General features: G+C 48.4%; 2 protein-coding genes across 3 annotated transcripts in view; both read left to right on the top strand.

Moving 5' to 3' along the window:
• The first annotated feature begins 12,795 nt into the window (after window positions 1–12,795).
• Window positions 12,796–13,839, top strand: LOC121104207 (basic salivary proline-rich protein 3-like). Its single transcript, XM_040636575.1, has 2 exons — window positions 12,796–13,027; window positions 13,151–13,839. The coding sequence occupies exons 1-2, from the start codon at window positions 12,796–12,798 to the stop codon at window positions 13,837–13,839; spliced, it is 921 nt and encodes a 306-aa protein (XP_040492509.1).
• The window catches only part of MED12L (mediator complex subunit 12L), a 102,551-nt gene continuing 100,580 nt past the window's right edge, over window positions 13,210–15,180 (top strand). The window contains exons 1-2 of one of the 2 annotated variants that reach the window (XM_040636671.1): window positions 13,210–13,545; window positions 14,388–14,611. In XM_040636671.1, coding sequence (XP_040492605.1) covers window positions 14,513–14,611 — 99 coding nt within the window. In that variant the 5' untranslated portion in view covers window positions 13,210–13,545; window positions 14,388–14,512. Of the gene's footprint in view, window positions 13,546–14,355; window positions 14,612–15,180 lie in introns of those variants that run through there. The other variant, XM_040636672.1, reaches the window with a different exon arrangement.

Genomic DNA, 15,180 nt, shown 5'->3' with positions numbered 1-15,180 from the left:
GGGCAGCCAGGGTCCACACAGAGTCCCTGAATATGAATGCAGCTTAGCCACCACATTGCGTAGCCAGCCGCCAACAAAAAGGAATCACAGACACTCCTGCCCCGTTTGCTCTGACTTCTTCCTTTATTCCCATCACCAACCCCTTCTCCCCGCAAGTGTGTCACAGGTATGTCCCTCGGACGTGATAACTGAGTTCTGCTCCTTCTGTTGTAACTCCTGGCTCTCCGTTGGATTTAGTTTGTATTCATTCGTGGACTCTTTAGGTTTTTGACCATTTGGAGTAAAATTCCTATTCTGAATATTCTCAGCTCCAAGCCTTCATGTCCACATGGCCTGCATCCTGGTCAAACCCACATCAGCAACCTTTAAGAGAGACTTGATCATTTAGCCATGAACCCACGGCTCCAGGGGCAAGCCTGTTGCTATGGCAACAGGATGATCTACCAAGCACACGCTGTCACTCTGCTTTGGGACTACGAGGGCTCAGGGAGGGGGAACACCAGCCTCCTGAGGGAGATAACAACCCTTGTGGGCCACTTACCAGAGGAGAGGGCAAAATGCCTCCCTCACTCTGCCCTAGCAGGCCCTGTGGCCTGCAGTCCCTCCTTCTCCCTAGGGCTGCTTCTATTTCTGCCCCCTGGGGATATTTGGAGGGAATCCAGAGAAATTGCCAGGTTTCATTATGCAGCTTTGAACCTGCACGTTGATTCTCTAGAGAGGCTAAAAGGATGACATTTCTCTTGTCTTGCTAACTCAGGATGTGGATAGCTGATGGTCCCACTCACGCAGCCTGGTAATCCCTCTGGGGAGGTGACACAAGTTTCTACCCCCAAGGAGACTTGGAGATCAAATCCATCATGTGTCTCATTTCTGTTTGCACTGGTCAAGGTCCAAAGCGTTACCTCTGCCTCCAAGGGCTCATGTGGGCATTTCATCTACTTCCACAATCATTCTCCTGAACCTCCGTGCATTCTTCTGTCCCAGCCTTCCACCCCTCCTCTCCTTCTCATTCCCTTCCATCCTCCTCTGGCCCTCAAATCCTTTCTCCATAACTAGCAAGTTGCCTTGCCCGCAAAGAGTCTTCAAAGCACTCCCACACCCCCTGCCTCCTACCTTGCCCAAGCTGGCCTCTTCCCTGAGGGCATGATTGCTTTTGCAGCCCTCTCTTGTGGTAACTGTTTTCTCATATCCCTTGTATTTCAGAACAACAAGGTGACTTGATATCTCTGTGGGGAATATAATTAGTTACAAATAATGGAAAAGTCAGCCAACGCTGGCTTAATGAAGTAGTGTTCCTATAGGTGTGGATGGCTGCTGGTATTGGCTTGGTGGCCAGTCAAAATGAGGACTCACATCTCTGTGATTATCTGTGCCTTTTTCTCATATTTATAACTGCTTCGTCCCAGTATGGCTGCTGCAGCCCAGCCGTCATGTCTGAATTCCAGGCAAGAGGGGGTGATGCTTTCATCAGGGAAGCAGAAACATTCTCAAATTCCCTAAGAAAATTAAGTTTATGTCTCATTGGGTAGAAGTGTGCCACATGGCCTTAATGCAAGGGAATGGATCTAGGAGTATTTAGTTGGCGTACTGCACCCCAGAACAAAGTCAGGATTTTGTTAGTAAGGAGGAAAAGGGATAAAGATATCAGGCAGAGAGCAAGCAGTGTCTGCGCCAGTGTCTTTCTCACTCCCTCATAGAATATTTCCACTCTCTGCTTTAAAACCCTGTTTCTTTGGGGCACCTGGGTGGCTCAGTCAGTTGAGCATCTGCCTTCAGCTCGGGTCATGATCCCAGGGTCCTAGGATCGAGTTCTGCATCGGGCTCCCTGTTCAGCGGGAAGCCTGCTTCTCCCTCTCCCTCTGCTGCTCCCCCTGCTTGTGCTCTCTCTCTCTCTCTCAAATAAATAAATAAAATCTTAAAAAAAAAAAAAACTCTGTTTCTTTGTACTCACACCGTTTAGATATTCTGCCCTACCCCCTGTTGTTGCTTTGTTTGAACTGGCCATCTACTTCATCCTCCCATTCATCGTGTACGTTGACATGAGCGAAAATCCCATCGCTCCACAGGACAAGCCAGTTGCTTGCCCCCTACACCCAAGTCTTGATCAGCCTGGATGACACCCAGGTGGGTAGCCTGTCCATCATGGCCACGTAGGAGCTCACCTTCTGTTCATCTTCGGTGATTTCCTCTCCATTTCAGCCATTTCCTTCCATGCAAACTCCCCAGGTTTTGTCACCACCTGTAAGGCTACTCCTCCAAAATGACTAAGTCAACCACTCCACTGCTTGACTGTAACTAGCCCTTCCTCCAGGTGTCTATTCAACCGCTCTCATATCTTTTCTTCACTGTCATTGGCATTGTCTGTTCTCCACCTCCCAGTCCACCAACCTTGCCCTTTCTATCCAGCACAGATTTCATGAGTAGTATTTCTATAATAGAATTTTTTAAAATTTTTATTTGTTTATTAGAGGGAGAGCAAGAGTGCAGGGTGGCGCAAGAGCACAGGGAGAAGCAGACTCCCCACGGAGCAGGGATCCCGATGTGGGGCTCAATCCCAGGACCCTGAGATCATGACCTGAGCTGAAGGCAGACGCTTAACTGACTGAGCCACCCAGGCGCCCTATGAGTAGTATTTCTATACTTCCTTCTATGCCCTACATTTCTCTACTCTCATCTCTACTCCCCTAGATTTCCTTGTCCCTCTGTTGCCTCCATTTGTTTCAGCTCTAAACCTGGATGAACCCAGCTACCTGTTTTTCTGTGCCTTAGTCCAAGCAGCTGAGCATTACCCAATGGGGCAGATTGATTTCACTGTAAGTTCAAGGTCATTGACTTCAAACAGATCCTCACACTACACAAAAAACTTATTACGGACCTCGGTCTCTCATTTTCCCATTTTCCACCGTGACTATGGAAACCTTCCTCCTTTCCTCAAGCCTCCAATCTCCTTTCTTCTTTTCTTCTCTGAGCAGATGACCTTGTACTATGTTAGTGAGAAAATAGGAACTCTCACACAGGAACTCTCTCAACCTCTGCACCTATCCTGTGGGTTCTTTTCTTCCGGGTCTAATACCAGCACTGTCCCACCTTCCATCTAGGAGTATCCACCTTGCCTTCCAGGAATCTTACACTATCATTATGTCTTCTTTCTTTCTTGTATAGTCAACCTTTTCTCTCAACTGAATCTTTCCCATTCTCATTAAAAAACAAAACAATCATCGTCTACTGCCAGCCCCTACCTGATCTCTTCACCTTCATAAGTCAAATCCTGTAGAGAACTCTGTATTTTCTGTCTTCATTTCTGTGTCTGCCAACCTCAAGCCGCACAAGTCCGGCTTGTAGTCCAACCATAACCAGCAGCTTTTGCTGGAGTTATGACTTATTCTTATACTAAAACCAGCATTTCAGTATTTCTCTTACTTGGTCGTTCCCTGCTTCTTTGAAACACTCTTGTACTGACTTACATGATTCGAATTTCTCCTGGCTTTTTTCCCACCTCTCCAGCTGTTCCTTTTCTATCTCCTTTGCAAACTCATCCAGCTCTACTTGTTCAATCAATTATGGAGATTTTCAAGACTTTTCAACAATCTCTCCTCCTTTGCCTCACACTTTCTCTCTAAGTGGGTATGAATCTCAAGTTTGTATCTTCACTTCAGACTTTTCCGAGCTTTTGACCTATAACATCTAATTTTCAACTTAGTATGTTTTCTTTCTTTTTTAGAAAAAGATTTTATTATTACAGGCACCTGGGTGGTAGAGTTGGTTAGGTGTCTGACTCTTGGTTTCGACTCAGGTCGTGATCTCAGGGCTGTGGGATCAAGCCCCGAATCAGGCTCCAAGCTCAGTGTAGAGTCTGCTTGTGACTCTCTCTCCTTCTGCTCCCTTTCTCTCTCTCTCTCTCAAATAAATAAATAAATCTTTCAAAAAAATATTTTTAAGTAGTATCAACACCCAACGTGGGGCTCAAACCTATAATCCCGAGATCAAGAGTCGCATATTCCACCAACTGAGCCAGCCAGGCACCCCAACTTAGCATGTTTTCTTACATAAAATATCTGACATTATCAAAGTCACCTATATTCATTATCTATTGCTGTGTAACAAAGTAGCCCAAAACTTTGCACTTAAAACCATAAACAGGGGCACCAGTCTGGCTTGGTTGATAGAGCGTGTGACTCCCGATCTTGGGGTTGTGAGTTCAAGCCCCACATTGGGTTTAGAACTTACTTAATAACAAATAAATAAAAAAACAAACAAACATTTATTATCTTATAGTTTCTGTGGGCTAGCAATCCAGTTGTGGCATGGTAAGATCCTCTGGCTCAGTCGGGAGGCTGAGTGCCAGTCAATCAAGGTGTGGCCAGATGGCAGTCATCTCAGGACTCAAATGGGGGAGGACTCACTTTGAAGCCCACTCATGTGGCTGATCATGGGTCTCAGGTGAGGCTGGCTGTTGCTCGGAGACATCAGTTCCTTACCACAGGGCCTCTCCATAGGGCTACTTGCTGCGTGGCAGCTTAGTTTCCCAGAGCAAGGATTTGGGTGGGGGTGGGGGTATAGGGGAATGGGTGCGGTGGGATGGAGAGGGGTGAGGAAGGTGGAAGTTACAGTCTCTTTGTAACCAAATCTCAGAAGTGACTTCCCATCACTTCTGTTCTATTCATTAGAAGCAAAACACTAAATCCAGGGGCGCCTGGCTGGTTCAGTCAGTGGAGCATGCAACTTTTGATCTCAGGGTTGTGAGTTCGAGTCTCACATTGGGCACAGAGATTAGTCAAAACAAAACAAAGGACACTAAATCCAGCTGCATACAAAGGAAAAGGATTAGATAGGGATGTGAATAGCAGGAGTCTGGGGCCCCTGGGAGTATTTTAGAGGCTGCCTACCACATGACCTCCTACTCATCATTGGGTCCAGAACTGCACTCTTGCTGTGCCTCCCACAGCACCCCAGCACCAGAAATGTGGCTGTCCTTTGGTTTCTTTTTTTCAGTAACTGACACCTCCATCAATCCTGTTCTGCAACCCAGAAACCTAGGAGTCATTCTGAACTATCTCTTTTATCTTACCTGCACTCCCCCATCTGATCGCCACCAAATTCTGTCCATTTATTCCTCAAATACCACTCAAATCTGTTCACTTATCTCTGCCATTACCACTATCAGCCTAATAGAAGCAACCATCATTTCCTGCTTAGACTTGCAATGACCTGCTAACTGTTCTTCCCTTCTAATCTATGTTCCATGATGCAGACAAAGTGATCTTTTCATGATATAAATCTGATTGTGACACCTTTGGTTTAAAACCATTAAATGGCTTCCCATTTCCTATTGGATAAAGACAAAATTCCTCAAAGCCTATACTATCTTACATGGTCTGTCCCCTCTCCACCTCCCAGCCTCACCTTACACTGGACTCCCCTTTTACTCTCTTCTCTCCAGGCATGCTGGCTTTCTTTCAGTCCTACTAGCCACAGTGTATTTGTATATGCTGTTCCTAATAAAACATTCTTCCCTCTTTTTGTCTAGTTAATTCCTTTTTTTTTTTTTAAAGATTTTGTTTATTTATTTGACACACAGAGAGAGACAGCCAGCATGAGAGGGAACACAAGCAGGGGGAGTGGGAGAAGAAGAAGCAGGCTCCCAGCGGAGAAGCCCGATATGGGGCTCATCCCAGGACTCTGGGATCATGCCCTGAGCCCAAGGCAGACGCTTAATGACTGAACCACCCAGGTGCCCTGTCTAGTTAATTCCTATTCAATTTTAGATCTTAGCACAAACATTGCTTCCATGAGAAATCCCCCTTCTGGACCCTCAGAGACTCATGTCCTTCTCCTTGAGCTCTTGTCACAGTTGCAATTTTGTATTAGTTTGTGTGATTATTTGATTGCCTATCTCTTCTGTATTCTATAAGTTATCAACTCAGCATCATAACACTGTTGTATCCCCAGTACAAATACTTGGCGCATATTATATGCTCAATAAACATGTATTACAGATGGAGTTTCTTGACCACAACTCTTCCCCAGTGGATGCAGCTAAGGGTCTACTGGGTTGGCCTGGTGGGGATGACGGGCCACTATGTGATTAGATTCCACCTGCTTGCCCAGGATGCTGAAATGCTCTGAGTTCCAGATCTAGATCCAGAAAGGAATGAACTGGCCCAGATCACTGATCCCAGCAGCCAAGCCTACTTAATTGATCTTCTCATTGAATTAGAGTCAAAGCATCACGGGGGCTACAAGGCCATACCTTCTTGCTGACTGGACCTGGCTGGATGTGGTTTGTTCTGAATGGGTTACTGGGGCTGTTGGGAAAGAGACACCTGCTTCCTTCTTTCATTATTAGGGGGGAGCAATTATGGGCCCACCGTGGCAGATATGACTACTTCTTTGTTCCATTACGTCTTTCCCTTAGAAGTTCCACAGCCTGCTGGTAATAGAGGCTGCTGGCTTTGCCCATCCATTCCTGCTCCTCTCTACCTATCGGTTTACCCCAGAGTGAATCAGAACTTCCGAAGCCTCCATCTCTGGGGCACCTACAATCTTACTTAAGCATAAGAGGTGGTGGAGTTGAGACTGACTCACTTCTTGGTCAGACAGGTTTAAGGAGCTCCATGTTTGTGCCTGCCCCTCTGGTGCTCCCCTTGCTGGGGAATGGAATCCTCTCTGACTTTAAAGAAGAGGAGGTAAAAGTACCCCCAGATGATGACTTAACTGACTTCTGAAACTTAGCCCACATGAGCCGGGATCCCTCCAGCACATTAGGAGAAAACCTCGATTTTTAAGACTGAGTAATTCAAACTTTATATTTAAAGTAGCAGGGGGAGGGGGTACCAGGCTAGCTCAGCCAGAAGAGCATGGGACACTTGATCTCAGGGTCATGAATTCAAGCCCCATGTTGGGTGTAGAGGTTACTTAAAAAATAAAACTTAAAAAAAAAAATTAAAGTAGCAGGGATTTCGCAGAGTTTTTAGCAAGGGATGGTGTGGTGCTATGAGGGTTTTTGAAAAATTAATCTGAAAACCTTGTGCATTGGATTCCAAAAAGGGAAGTAACGGGGGCAAGGAGACAAGCTGGGGGATAAAGATAATCCAAGGCAAGAAGTGTTGAGGGCCAGCCCTGCAGCCGTAGCTGAGCTGACGGGTTACTAAAGACCGGGTGAATCGGAAATATTTGGGCAAGAAAGAATCAACAGGCTTGAAGTGTGGACAGAGATAAGATTCTCTACTGAAAAGTTGGGAGATGGCTGCTCTCTATTTGCTCTGGCATGCATACGCACTAAGAGTCCCCAAATGCCATTGTCTTCCACAATTATCACAAGCACTTCCCATTCACCTGGACTGACAGCTCCCACCTCCTCCAGGCTCCCTTGCTTATCTGACATACTTTTCCATCTTCATTTGCAACATTCTCGCTGAGACATAATTTGTATATTCACTCTGCACTTCCACACACCACAGCTGTGGCCAAGAGGTGTTCTTCCTTCTCTCCTGACCCCTGGAACCTCAGCCACCTGGTCCTGTCCTGCCAGCAGGAAATAGGGGCCAGCTGGGGGTGCAGTGACAGCAAGGAAGGCATAAAGTTGAAGTTGGGGCATCTTGAGACAAAGGAGTCTGCTTTGAGTGGCAGTAAATGGAGGCTGCAGCAGCTGTGAGTGGCCTGCCCTGGAGCAGACTGGCTGGCTAGGGCTGAGAGCAGAGAGGAAGGGGAGTGAGGACCGAGTGTCATTACACGGGGCAGGAGGCAGCAGGAGAGGTCTGAGCCATTGCCTTCATCAAGTCATCTGTGGTCAATTTGAGATTTGTCCAGCCCTGATTTTCCTGTTTGAAGACAGCAGGAATTCTGCTTCTCTTTTCTTCCATTCTCTTGCTGACCATTTTGGCTGACTGACAGCAGCTCTGCCAGAGGGGGGAGCAGAAGAAACTGAAGGAAGATGAAAATCAAATTGGTAAATTTTACCATTTGTTAACAGCTCTGAGAAGAGGTGCAGTGGTGAGAATGTTGGATAATCATTTAAAAATACTAATGAAAAAGGCTATTATATAAAAGAATCACATAATTGATTGGTGTAGTGCTATTCCCCAAGTGCTACTGAGACCAAAGAGTTGGCAGCATTCATTTTTTTATTGCTTAGAATTTAAACTTTAGATTTAACAAACAGTAGATCCCGAAATGTCAATGTATCCAGTAGATGGAGGGAAAAGAGTTTATTCTTATGTAAAATTTGATCCTGTTACATTTAGTTTATCATTTCAATCTGTCAGTATATTTTATGCGATATCCAGATTCTGCCATCCAATGTATTTTTAATGCTTTCTTGCTGTGTGACTGTAGCAGGTATATAAGGAAGTATAAGAGGATGTTCCTAGAGGGGCGCCTGGGTGGCACAGCGGTTAAGCGTCTGCCTTCGGCTCAGGGCGTGATCCCGGCGTTATGGGATCGAGCCCCACATCAGGCTCCTCCACTATGAGCCTGCTTCTTCCTCTCCCACTCCCCCTGCTTATGTTCCCTCTCTCGCTGGCTGTCTCTATCTCTGTCGAATAAATAAATAAAATCTAAAAAAAAAAAAAAAAAAAAAAAAGTTTAAAAAAAAAAAAAGAGGATGTTCCTAGAACTGGGAAAAGAAATATTCCTCTCAAAACTGAAATATTTCATAATTAACAAATATAAGATTACAAGATCAGCTTTCATCAGATGTAACCCATCCTAACAGATGATTTATAATTTGTAACTAACAAATGATGGAGATGGATTCTTGACTAGTTAACAATAAGAAAGCAGTAACCTGATAATCAGGTAACTGAACATGAATCCATCTCCTACACGCTCTCTCTCTCTCTGAGCAGGAAAATCTGAAGCCAGGCCTGGTTAGCAGGTCTTCATATAACAGGAATCTCACTCTCATGAGCCATAGGAGCCAGTCAGGTGAAACAGTTCTCTGAGGGGAACTGGTCAGATGGTCTGTGGTAATAGCACATAGAGGGGCAGGTCTGTCTCAGCTCTAACAGACCGATGTCATTTGAGAATGTGGACCCAGTGTGGCCAGATTTTTCTAGACTCCAGAAGTGACTGTGTAAGTCCAAAATAAAACAAAGGAACCTAAAAGACACATTTGTCGACTACCAGGAACCTCTGGTATAATACATAGTAAATGCTTTGGACAGTAACAACCTGTCTATATAGCCACCAAAGGGACGAGTAGGCCAAGGTGTGGCTTCTGTCCTACTTCTGTCACAAGGAAGGTGACTTCCACCATGGGTCAGTCTGAGTAAACAATCCTCAGAAATTATCCAATTCTTTGCTTTAATTTTATGCTCACCAAATAAACTTCTACTTACTATTTCAGTTTTACAGCAAACTTTAAAGCTAGCAAGGGACTGGCTGACTCAGTCGGTAGAGCGTGTGACTTTTGATCTAGGAGGTTGTGAGTTCGACCCCCCCTTTGGGTGTGAGATTACTAACAAAACAAAAACCTCCTAGCAAGGGGGTGATCTGAGTAAGGGAATAGACCTACTTTAGTTCTGGAAAGGCCTATTCCTGTGTATCAATAAATTAGCATTCTGCTTTTCTACTGAACTCTTTCTTGAATTTGCTTAGTATTTATCGAAGCCTTACACAGCTCTGAGTAAGCTAACAAAATAAGAGAATAAGATTCTGGTGCTGAGGCGCTGAGTGTGCGACCTTGATCATCAGTGACCTGAGTTTGCCTGTTACTGCCCCCACTCCGGAAATCAACCAGTAGGCCTTCTTTTCGTAAATTCAGTGGCAACAATTTGTGAGTGAATGAAGCCATGGGCTCAGTTTTGAAATTCAAAACTCTCTTATCTCATCCTTTGATTTTTCAGTCCCCAGACTTCTTTTTTTCTATGTCCTTGCCCCTCTGATGCATCCATTTCTCTAGCAACTAAGTGCTGTTGGGGTATCCATTGTTGTCCCAAGTTGTCTTTACTTTCATTTTTCTTCACCTTCCTCCTGTTTTTTGTCTTTTACGACTTTTTGGTCTTCTAATTTGGAAACTCACCTGCCTCCTCAGTGATCTTCTGAAGATCCTATATGTTATAGGTTCACTAGTACTGAAACATCCCTCTAGAGCAGGGCTGACCAATATAGTAGTCACTAGCGACATGTGACTTTTGAACATGTGAAATCAGCTGGTCTGAAATGAGATGTGGTTGAGGTGCTCGGCTGGCTCAGTCGGACGAGTATGAAACTCTTGATCTCAGGCTTGTGAGTTTGAGCCCCACACTGGGTGTAGAAATTACTAAAAATAAATAAATGAAATGAGATGTGCTTTAAGTATAAAATGCGCACCAGATTTCTAAGACTTATCGTAAAGAATGAAAATGTCTCATTAACACATTAAAAAATGATCACATGTGGAAATGACAATATTTTGGCTATATAGGGTTAAAACAAATGTATTATTAAAATTAACTTCATCTGTTTCTTTTTACTTTAATGTGGCTACTAAAAAAATGTAAAAGTATATATTTGACTGGCAATATAATTCTGTTGTCAGTGCTGCTTTAGGGAGTCTTAATGTCTGTATTCTCTACGTCTTTACAGGTGGCCTAAAGACTATATTAAAAATTCCATTTGGTTGGAATGTCCCAAAAATCACACTCCATTTCTCTTTTCTCTATGCCCACCCACCTTCTCAAAGTCATTCTCATTTTTCCTTTTCTGTAAGAGGCTAAGAGAAGGGGGGATTTTTCTTCTTTGAGTCAGAAGTAGACACACCACAAATGCATTTAAATGTAATGGGGATATAAGAAAAACTGAAAGTAAGCAAGACTGCCTGTAGACAATCTGTTAACAAAACACAGTAATACATACACCTGGACAAGCATCAGTCCCACGGGGAAACCCAGCAACTTTAATTACTTCACCTACAGGCACTATACTGAGAATTGCTTCTTTCCACTTGAGTGGAAGCATGGTCTATGCCAGAGCAAGCTGTCAGGAGTTTGGCTTCTCTTATACCAGACCTGTCTTCCGAGGCTCACTTTTATATGTGTTATGTAGACGATAATTAATACATGGAGCACACTGACAATAATGAGTGTAGGTGGGAGTCAGGGGGATCTAGGTTTGATTCTGGCTTTGTGGATACAAATAGGAATAATAGGACTATGGCTTCTGGTGGGTCAACAGCCTATCTCTGCTCCTACCCATTTTCCACTCTTCTTCTTTGGAAACTTGCTCTGAAAGAGGATTGTGTCTCTGCCTTTTGCCAGAGAAATTTTATTCCTCACTTGACATTTGTCCACTGCAGTTTGCATGAACTTGAGGGACTGATCTGTGACCCAGACTGGAGAACATTCAAGGTGAAGAACTGTGTGGCTTGCAGAATGTGTCCATGGTGGACAAGGAGAGAAAGCTGGTGAGAAAATGCTTGCGCTAGAATATGTGCAGACAAAGACATCTGTGTATTTCGTGCAGCCCAAATGTAGAGAGAGAAAGCCAGCCTGAGCCATCTTAAAGAGACTTTGCCCAGGACTACAAAAGCCGTCCCTGCTATGAGGGACCCCTTGCAGAATTCTGAAAACCAGGGCTTGCAGAGGGAACATTAGCAGCTAAGGGAATTCCTGATGGTGAGGGATCTTTGAGGAGCTAATGTACTAATACATTTTGATTTTCAAATAAAATCTTTATGGTTAGATATGATTTTGAGCGCTTCAAAACTTTCCTTTGCGGAGGCCAGTTAGAGACTCTTGCCTGGGTATTCCCAGGGAGGAATTGAGGTTACATCTCCTATCAGACTCGAATGTCAGCACGAGGTATCCCCAAAGTACCCCCCAGTGATCTGTGACCCCACATACCTACCCGTCCAACCACTGAGTGCCCACCTGGTAGTGTTGCAGGCTGTGTGCCTAAGTTGCAACGATGAATAACAGTGTCCTCTCTAGTGCAGGTCAATGTGTTGGGGTAGGGGAGTTGAAAGAAAGGCAAAACTTTGATAATCGCCACAGCTGGGAGATGAGTACTTGGGAGTTCATTATACCGTTTCTCCTGCTTTTTGTTGCCTTTGATAATTTCCCTAATAAAGTTAGATAACACTCCTTTTTCTCAAGAGAGAAAATTAGATTTGATAGATGCCTTTATCACAAGGGCAAGTTCAGCTTTCAAGTGACACCCAGGGTATTAGGAAGAAAAACCCTTGGGGCAGGGTGCAGAAAGTGTTTGGGAAATGCCTCCTGGGGGAGGGTAACTGTTCTCTGAACTGTTCTACGGGCTCACATTGAGTAAAGAAACCAAAAACTACGGGTCTGACTTGGCCTTAGGTTTTTTGAGAAGGGCTAACAGATCAGGGTCAAGAGTGAGAAACTGGCCTCTACACATTCCATCCCCTTATCTACCTCTTCTTCCTTCCCTTTTGCTTCAAGTCAGCTGAGGTAAGTAGGTATTTAGATTTTGGGCAACATCTGAGCACCTACTATATGCCAGGTGCTGTACAAAGGCCTTTGGGTTAGATTCTGCTTACACCATTTTATAGAAGACCGAACCGGGAGTCTGGAAATTCCTCAAGGTGTGGGGGGCGTGACACAAGCAGACAAGGGCAGTTGGGGAACTCAGCCCTTCCAACCCCAAATCTTGGAAAATAGGTCTGCAGCTTGGGATCAGGCAGAGGTAGCTTTGTGGCTTTGAACAAGTCACCGGGCCTCACTGAGCTGACTCAATTTCTCCATCTATAAAAAGGGTACAGTAAAACCGTGTAAGGTTTACTTATTTATTTTTTAAGGATCAGAGACCTTTAAACTGTCAAGATCCTGGCACGAAGGGAGGGCTCCATAAATGGCAGCCATCATTCTTGGACAAGTGCCGGCACATCCTCCCGGGCGCGCCTCCCGCCGGGTCCCTCGGGACAAGCCGGGCCCGCCCCCGCGGCTCCGGTCTCGCAGTGCTCGCGGCAGGTGGCCTAGCATCTCTGTGCCCACGCCCCGAAGCGAGCGGGGAGCACGGGCCGGTTGGATGACCAAGGTCTCCCCTGGAGGATCGCCTCCCTCCCGCCACACGCCCGGCGCAGGTGAGGTTTCCGGCCCAGGCGCGGGGACAACGACCCTGAGAAGAGGTTGAGGCGGACAGCGCGGCCCGCGGCCGGGAGTGAGGGTTCTGCGGGCGCCTCCTCCCTAGCCCCGTTTCACCCCAGGACCAACCCCGGCGCCGGGGCCCGCGGGCTGCGCGCTCTGCGGCTGCGAAAACCCGGAGAGGCGGATCGGAGCGCGCTCGCAGCCAACTCCTCCGCGGTCCGGCCGCCGAGCTGGGCATGCTCAGTGCGGCCGCTGCGCCGCCGTCCGCCAACTCGGAAGCTCGCGCTCCCGGGCCGTGGGGGCGAGAACGCCGGCGGCGGCGAGCCGGCGTCGCCCGCCGCCCCCAGACAGTGGCAAACTTCGCGGTGTCCCTGGAGCTCGCCTGGACGAGACTGCTACCTCACAAATAAAATCCAATCTAATCCCCCCCCATCCCAGCCCGAATCATGGAGGCTGTGGCCGCCCGAGTGCCGCTGCCGGCGGCGGCCCCTGCCCACTAGCCGGGGACCAACAGGTAAACTGTTGGGGGGGGGGGTGGGAGGAGGAGCTGCGGCCGCGGGGAGGCGGCGGGCTGGAGGAGTCCGAGACGTCCGCGGGCTGGCTGCCCCCGTCGGCGCTCACTGCCAGTCCTCCTCCCCCTTTTCCCCAGCCCCTGGAGGGGCAGCAAAGGGTTAAATCGGCCCCGCGCCACCGTGAGCACGGCCCCCTCCAGCCGCCGCGACCGCCAGCAGCGCGCCTCGGCGCCTGCCCGGAGCCGCCGAGGGGACCAGAGCCTCGGATGCGCCACCGGAGCCCGGCAGGCGTCTAGGAGGCACCGGCCGCTTCACCCCGTCCGCATCCCTGCCTCCCCCACCCCTCCAGGCCTCTCTCCCTCCGCTCCGGCCGGGTCCGCGCCCAGGTGGCGGGGTCTGCGGGGCGCGTGGCGGCGCGGGAAGGATCCCTGCCGCGGAAGAGGGGCGGGGGCGGGCTTCTCCGCAGTCTCTTCCCGGGGCTGGAGGGCCACCACTCACCTTGGGTGAGCACTTGAGCCACCCGCCTAGGCGCCAAGAAAAGTTTTTTTCCCCCCCCGTGCCCCTCCCCCAACCCCTACCCCCTGTCCGGCTGGGGTGGGTTTGGGTCCATTGGTGAAAAAAGTCACACGTTCCCATCAGCTGCTCCTCCCCCTGGGGACAGGGTTGGGGGGGGTTGGAACGGGAGGCTGGCTCCGCGGGAGACCCAGGCGGACCTCCGCCGCCACAGGAGCGACGCGTCCCGAGGCTGAAGCGCAGCCGGGTGCCCGCCGAAGACTGCCCCCATCAGTGCGTGTCTGCGTGCCGGGCAGCGGCAGCATCCAACCTGCTTTATTCCTGCCTGCAGCGCCACAGTGAGCGAGCGAGGAGGGGGAGAGAGGGAGTCTGTCTGCAAAGTGCTGCTCCCTGGTGCTCAGAGGCGGCTGCTCCAGCTCCAACTCTCATTCATTTCGCCGGTTAACATGAGAGATCATGGCCGCCTTCGGGCTTCTCAGCTATGAGCAGAGACCGCTGAAACGCCCCCGGCTCGGGCCGCCCGACGTCTACCCGCAGGACCCCAAGCAGAAGGAGGTAAGGGCGCCGGCGGCCTCCTCCGCAACTGGGGCCGCGCTCCGCAGCGCTGACCCGGGGCCAAGTTGGCCCAGCGGGCATCGCCGACGCTGCGGGGGGAGGGTTCGGGAGGGGGCCAGGCGGAGGTGACCGGGCTGGGGGGCTAGGGGACCCCCGGCGGCGGAGGCCCAGCGGCTGTCAGTCTCTGTGCTCCACTGGGGTGCTCGCTATCCGGGTGCCGGGTCGCTTCCCGTTATCGGGCCTTGCACGGAGCCGCTGGGTGCTTCACCGGGTGCTTCTTTGCCGAAATCCTCTTGCTCCCTCTCCCCCGCTTCTGCCTGCTTTATTTTTCTCCCCGCTGCTTCGGTAAATCCTCGTAAACTTTTTGAAAAATGTTGGAATGCAGTGCAGACGACACAGGTCTTACCTTTTGCGCCAGCTGAGCAGGGACGAGAGGATGGGGTGAGGGGGAGACCTTTTCTGTTCAAATTTTCCAGTTTGGAGTGGAAGTCGTTTTTATCGAGGTGATAAATATTTAGCTCTTTGAAGGTACTTCTTTCTGTATCCCCCTTTCTCTTTTAAAAAAAAAA

This window comes from Ursus maritimus, unplaced genomic scaffold, assembly GCF_017311325.1.
Source record: "Ursus maritimus isolate PB19 unplaced genomic scaffold, ASM1731132v1 scaffold_20, whole genome shotgun sequence".
NCBI lineage: Eukaryota > Metazoa > Chordata > Mammalia > Carnivora > Ursidae > Ursus > Ursus maritimus.
The sequence above is the reverse complement of the archived record's forward strand: the minus strand, read 5'-3'. Positions and strand labels throughout refer to the sequence as shown.

What these genes read in the sequence shown, in the direction of transcription:
- LOC121104207 (XM_040636575.1), top strand. Translation starts at nt 12,796, where the DNA reads ATGGCAGCCATCATTCTTGGACAAGTGCCGGCACATCCTCCCGGGCGC. An exon ending in CCGCCACACGCCCGGCGCAG is followed by an intron (nt 13,028 to 13,150) that starts GTGAGGTTTCCG and finishes GTTTCACCCCAG; the next exon opens with GACCAACCCCGGCGCCGGGG.